Genomic DNA, 6504 nt, shown 5'->3' on the forward strand with positions numbered 1-6504 from the left:
TTCACGTTATTATGATTTATTTTATAAATAATTTTTAAATATTAACAACAGTACTGAGTGGCGATTTTAACAAAGATGGTGGATTGGCATTAATAAAATTTTTAAAATCTGAACTGAATTTAGATATTGTTTCTGATAATAATAATTACATAATTTATCAACATTCCTAATGATATATTTATGCACATCTGAAATTGACTATTGTAAAAAGTTTAATGTAAAATATTTCGTCGATTAGTTATAATAAATGTATATGAAATGAATAAATTGAATAAATATATATATTTATATATGTATATTATTTTCATTAATTAACAAATTTACCCTTTTATACAGTATCAATCTTTTTTAAGTTAAATAAACTCTTTTTGCGTCTGGTTAGACTATCGAACTTAAGGAGTAAACTCCAGTCGTGCGTCGGAGCTGACACACACACACACACCTTTGCATTGATGAATTTCGCAAAATCATGCAAAAAGATATCGAAACAAATTATATATCATTAAAAAATCTACACTCTAGAGATGTTTATAAAAAAACAAAAGCTTCCTTTACTTTTTTTTAAACGCATAAATTGTTATAATAATATGAATATTTAAGATACATTACATACTGTGAAAGTTATGAAGTTATAACTTCTTGCATAAGTTAAAATAAAAAGAGACATGAAAATCAGAAAAATGGAAGAAAATAAAGTGAATTATTAATGAAATGAGTCGTTTTAGAAAATATCTTGTTTAACAATTCAAAAATTTTCAAAGTAAAATTGGATTGGATGTGAGTAATTTACAAAAAGTTTTTGTCATAATAGTATAGCAAGTCAGCAATATAAAAAATGAGATCGGGAATTTTTATGACAGCTATATATGTTATTAAGGAATAGAATACTGTTCCCCTATCGTTCTCTCAACGTTTTTGCTTCTATTAGATTGATTTGATAACAACATACTTTCAACTGGTTGTTGCGGAGCTAAAAAAATAAAACAAGTGTGTGGGTATGTGTCAGTAGAAACGGCATTACCGCACCCAATTCAAACAAACATGTTTCTTGGATATTCAACAACTCTAAAATACCTTTGACATGGAGTACAATAAACCATTAAGTTGCATTACAATATATTCGCTAAGCTAAATTTACACTCAACCATGTCATATGCATGCAGGAGTTTTCAAGAAAATTCTTCATTAATCATTCAGTTTCATTGGCAGATATAGCCCAAGCAGCACAGTGTCGTTATAATGACGTCAATTATTGGACATTATTAGTCGGCGACGTCGTAGACCAATAAGCGACGTTCATATGACGTGACATTTCAGATGTCATTTTGACGTCGTCTAGAGACGCCTTTCGTACGTTTGTTTTCGGTCGTTTTAAGTGCTTTTTAATCAACTATAAAAAAAATTAGAACGAAAGTTTATTACAAAAACTAAGCCCTATACGTGCTTTATAAAAAATTGTACATTTTAAATTGTTGTTTACCTAAAATTTGGATATAAATATAAATTCATTAATTAGCAATGAAAATACTAAACTGACGTTTTAAGTGGAAATGCAATTTGAATTTAAAGATGAAGTGAGAATGTTGTAATTAACAATTATTTAACTATTTTATTAGTAGGAAACAATTATTTTTAGCATCGATTCCTGTCGAGGCTGTCGACCAAGATTTTATTTTGGCGCGTTTTTCTTCGAAATTCCACGATACGATACGAGACGTGCAGGCGCATGCGTGCTGGACTGCTGGTGTGAACGCGTGTGCGCGTAATGGCGGACGGCAGCAAAACTCCCCAGGATAACAGCTGGAAACTTCACCAAATTAAGCGAATTTTTTTCCAGACTGGTTAGTTTTGCTGCCTAAACCTAAACTGCTTTATCACTTTCTATTAAATATCTGTGATTTTTTTCAAAAAACTCGTATTTATTACTTGTTTTTAGACGACTATAAGATTGCGGAGAAAAAAATTAAAAAGGCTGAAATTACCTCAGATTTAACTACAGATGCTGAGGAATCAGCAATTATTTCACCTCGAAGGAAAATACGTCCAAAGAAATTTTCCACTGATGATGAGCAGGAAGAAGTGGTGTCATCATCAGAAGATGATTTTCCAAAAAACAAGAAACCCCTACCTAGACCAAAACCAATAATACGGAAGTCTATTACAAACATATTATCTGGTAATGAGATTTATACTTAAAGATATCTGGCACATATAAATTATTAAATGTCTACTGTTTTAGATTATTCTGGCCCAATTCAAACTTTTCCATTAGCTTCAGCTGGACAATCGCAAAGGTCGTTTGAGGATAGTGATTCTACAAATCACCTTTATTATTTGCCACCTCAACATTCAGCAAAAGATACTCAATTGACTAAATCTTCAGGACAAATTATTAGAGGTAAAAAATATAATTGTCCATTTGTATGAATTGTTTAAAATGTATACTTTAAACTGTGAGTTATTATTTATGTCCATTATTTCCTAGGAGAATTTGTTAATTCTCTATTTTACAGGTTCTGCGTCAAATCAGTCATTTTGCCAGGCTGTTGTTTCGAACTCGTCACCATATAATCCGTCAACTAGTAAAGCAACTGATGTACAGAGCAACATCAGAGCTGTAGTGGAAAGTAATGGAGGTAAAAACCAAAAAATAATGTAAAAACTGTTTTGGTACTAAGGTATATTTTGTCCATGCCAGCAAACACTCAAGATGATGTAATCACTTTATTGAAGACCATTAGAGAACAGAACAATCAAATTTTGCAGTGGATCCGAAAACAAGATCGCAGTGGCAATCACGCCAGTAATACAGATTTACCAGATGATATAGGCGTACAGTTTCCTTTGAATTCTCAAGAGGATATTACCAAATTGGAAACATACCTGAGTGAAAAAAATAATTGCCTGGCTTTGGTGGGTGTTCTGTACCACTTAATATGTATTTTACAATTTAAATTATGTGATTCCAGTCGGCATATCTATCGACTTTTGGAGGGAGAGATTTTACTGGACATAAAAACCGCATTTTAAATTTTTTGTTCACTTATTCTCTTGCAACTAATTGGAATTTTTGTGGCAAACGAGGTGAGAAAAAGGCTTTTAAAAACTTAAACGTAAAGGATGTGATTATTGGTAAGTGTTTTCACTTGTAGGTGCATACTTATTATTAATCTGAAACAACATTTTTAGGTGCTGTAAGAAAAAGCTCCCCTCTAGTCAGTCAGAAAGAAATAGAAGATACCATCAAGGTGTGGTTGAAACATGCACCAGAGAAATTGAAAAAGCAGCAGCATGGCAACCCGTAAGAAAAAAAGTGTTGTTAGTCAAAGACAACTCTACAGAAGGGTGGCAGAAGCAAATTTAGCACCTGTGAGTCAGAATTGTTATAATACATCTTTAATAGTTAATAATGATTCCAATGAATCATCAAATTCCGTTTTTTTTGCTGATTCAATGTGTGAAAGTGAAAATGACACCTGTTCCTCAAGAGATTTAGATTTTAATGTAAACTCGCCTAATGAAAATTTGCTCTTCAATGATGCGACGTTATACAACCATTTGACTTCCTATTCCAGTAACGTGCCCCCTAACGATTTATTTTCTAATGAACCGCCGCCTAGCGATTTGCATTCGAAATTGTCAAACTGGGCAGCTTCAAGGTACGTTCGACGTACAGTAGTTACTCATCTCTTGCATATCTTGCATCCATACCATAATGAGTTACCGTTAGACAGTCGAACGCTGCTGAAAACGCCCAGAGAAACGAAAACAAAATCGTTGTTAAATGGCGAATATTGTCATTTTGGACTTGTTAACGCTTTAAAATTAAAGTTATTGTCAGTGCCTAATATTTCTCAGTACAGCATTATCAACATTTCATTTAATGTAGATGGACTGCCCATTTATAGAAATGGTCAGAAACATGATCTCTGGCCCATTTTAGCACTTGTAAAAAATTTTAAGAGTGAGCCGTTTATTGTTGGTTCTTTTTTAGGAAGTGGCAAACCAAATTTATTGTCAGTGTTTTTAGAAGATTTTTTAATTGAGTTATCGAACTTACTTACCACGGGCATTGAAATTAATAATAATATCCATGAAGTAAAAGTTCACAGCTTTGTTTGCGATGCTCCTGCGCGCGCATATCTGAAATGTGTGAAGACCCATTCAGGGTATAGTTCCTGTGAAAGGTGCGACAACTCTGGAGAACACCTGGGACGTGTCATTTTCAAAAATTTACCTTTTAACAAGAGAGACAACGAATCTTTTCGGACTAAAATTGATGTATCTCATCATCATGGAGAATCTCCTCTAATAGCTCTTCCTATAGATTTGATCTATGTCTTTTCTTTAGATTATATGCACCTAGTTTGTCTAGGTGTAATGAAAAAACTTTTGCGTATTTGGACAGGACGCGCAAGCCGAGCTAAAATGAGCTCTACTGCATTTCAAAATGTATCTGAAAAAATTGTTTTTCTCAGTAAATGTATTCCAGTAGAATTCAATCGGAAAGGGCGCAGTTTGTCTCAGTTGGCAGATTGGAAAGCAACGGAATTTCGAACATTTTTACTGTATATTGGGCCAGTTGCTTTGTATGGGAATGTCGATTTGGCAATATATGAGCATTTTTTGCTATTTCATTGTTCAATTATGATACTTATTTCTAAACGCCATATTGAAAAATTCGGAGTTCCATTTGCGCGCCAACTTTTGCATTTATTCGTAACGCACAGTGAAAAGATCTACGGATTAGAGTTCTTAGTTTACAATGTACATTCCTTATTACATTTGGCAGATGACGTTGAAAATTTCGGGCCACTAGACAATTCGTCAGCATTTCCATTTGAAAATTATTTCCACCATTTAAAATCGTTAGTTCAGTCTCCGAATAAACCGTTACAACAGATTAATAGACGCTTAAAAGAAATTGAAATGACAGTGTACGAAAAACATGACTCTACTTCACCTGATGATGAACACTTCTGTAAATGTGAATTGTCCCATTTCTTAGGACCAACGCCAAATTTCTCTTGCAAGCAGTATAAAAAGCTTCATTATAAAGATTTTATTTTTTCTATTGCATCATATTCAGAAGCAAATTGTTTTTGTCTTACCTTAGAAGGACTGGTTTTCAAAATAGAAAATATAGTAGTGGATAATAATGGAGCAGTTTTTATATTAGGTAGGAGGTTTCAGGATTACCGTTCATTTTACAAATACCCTGTCGACTCAAAAGAATTCTATGTTTATCGCATCCAAAATTTATCAGAGTATATCGAGTTATTGCACTGCCACAAAGTTTTTTCGAAATGTATTGTTTTTCCTTTCAAGCAGGAATGGTTGTCATTTTCATTATTGCATCATTAGTAATTCCTTATTTCAACTTTTATGTTCTATAAGTGTAATAGTATGTAGTTTTTTAAGATTTTGTAATAAACTGGTATTAATTTGAACGCATTTTTTTATATTTTTGATCCTACTTATACGTCATTTGTTAAAAGTAAGTACGTCATTTTGACGTCTCACCAGCCGGACTAGGTACGTCATTAGTTGACGTCTGTAGGATGTGACATTAACCCGTCATAATCACGTCATTTTAGACGTCCCCATTGGTCGTCAATGGCCTATAATTGACATCATAGTAACGACGCTGTGCTGCTTGGGAGTGTTGAATTCGTACAAAGTGATTAAAGTGATGAAATGGTAAGTGACTTGAAAGTTTTTATTTAAAAACTGGTAAGACAATAATTTGAAATAATGATGAAAACATGACATTGCTAGTTATTTTTTTCAGACTAGTTTGAGATTTTCAAAGGAAGTCACCTAAAATACTTAACAAATTATATGATTTAATATCTAATATTATTGAGCAACTACAAATTATTTTTAGTAAGAGTAAATTTATCGGAAAGTATTGATATTTAGAGAAATATTTCATCAATTCATTGTAAACTACAAGTTACTTATTCTTCACAATTGGGGTAGAGTTTCTTTAAAGAATTTAACCAAACAAAAATTAATCAATATTTTATTTTCTTACCTCAGGAATATGAATAAAACAAGTAAGATGGATCAGAACAATACGAGGATCTTTTCTATCACATATTTATTGTGCAGAAATACCACAGTTCATTTGAATCACAGACCACACCAGACACGCAACTCAATAATCTGGAAGTGGCAGACGAGAGAAACAGTTGTTGTTCTTCTCTCTCATCGCGATATAAAACGTACCTAGGTGGCGCTCTTGGCCGACGAATAGCGGGATTTTTAATTTTGAATTAAAATTTAATTTAAAATGTTTTTAAACATGTAGAAAAATAATTGAAACAAAAATTGAGCTTTGTCAAATTGTATTTGCATAAGTACAACAAAGATTCACAATAATAATAATGCTATGCCACATCTTTTCATAACAAACACAGACTGAATGAGAACTAGTAACATTAGATCATAGGGATTCAAAGAAAACTGAAACAAAACGTTATGCAAGAGGACAAAGTTGTT

The 6504-nt window shown here is 32.6% G+C and overlaps 1 protein-coding gene and 1 long non-coding RNA gene across 2 annotated transcripts; both read left to right on the forward strand.

Annotated features, from left to right (window-relative positions):
* The first annotated feature begins 2547 nt into the window (after positions 1 to 2547).
* LOC130903118 (uncharacterized) lies at positions 2548 to 2900 on the forward strand. The gene is made up of 2 exons (XR_009060538.1): positions 2548 to 2636; positions 2699 to 2900. It is a non-coding gene; the product is annotated as an uncharacterized LOC130903118 (long non-coding RNA).
* A 129-nt stretch (positions 2901 to 3029) lies between these two features.
* Positions 3030 to 6282, forward strand: LOC130902926 (uncharacterized). Its single transcript, XM_057815213.1, has 3 exons — positions 3030 to 3132; positions 3190 to 4365; positions 6115 to 6282. The coding sequence occupies exons 2-3, from the start codon at positions 3292 to 3294 to the stop codon at positions 6280 to 6282; spliced, it is 1242 nt and encodes a 413-aa protein (XP_057671196.1). The 5' UTR covers positions 3030 to 3132; positions 3190 to 3291.
* The last annotated feature ends 222 nt before the right edge of the window (positions 6283 to 6504 follow it).

The sequence above is a fragment of the Diorhabda carinulata genome, chromosome Y, assembly GCF_026250575.1.
Source record: "Diorhabda carinulata isolate Delta chromosome Y, icDioCari1.1, whole genome shotgun sequence".
Classification (NCBI taxonomy): domain Eukaryota; kingdom Metazoa; phylum Arthropoda; class Insecta; order Coleoptera; family Chrysomelidae; genus Diorhabda; species Diorhabda carinulata.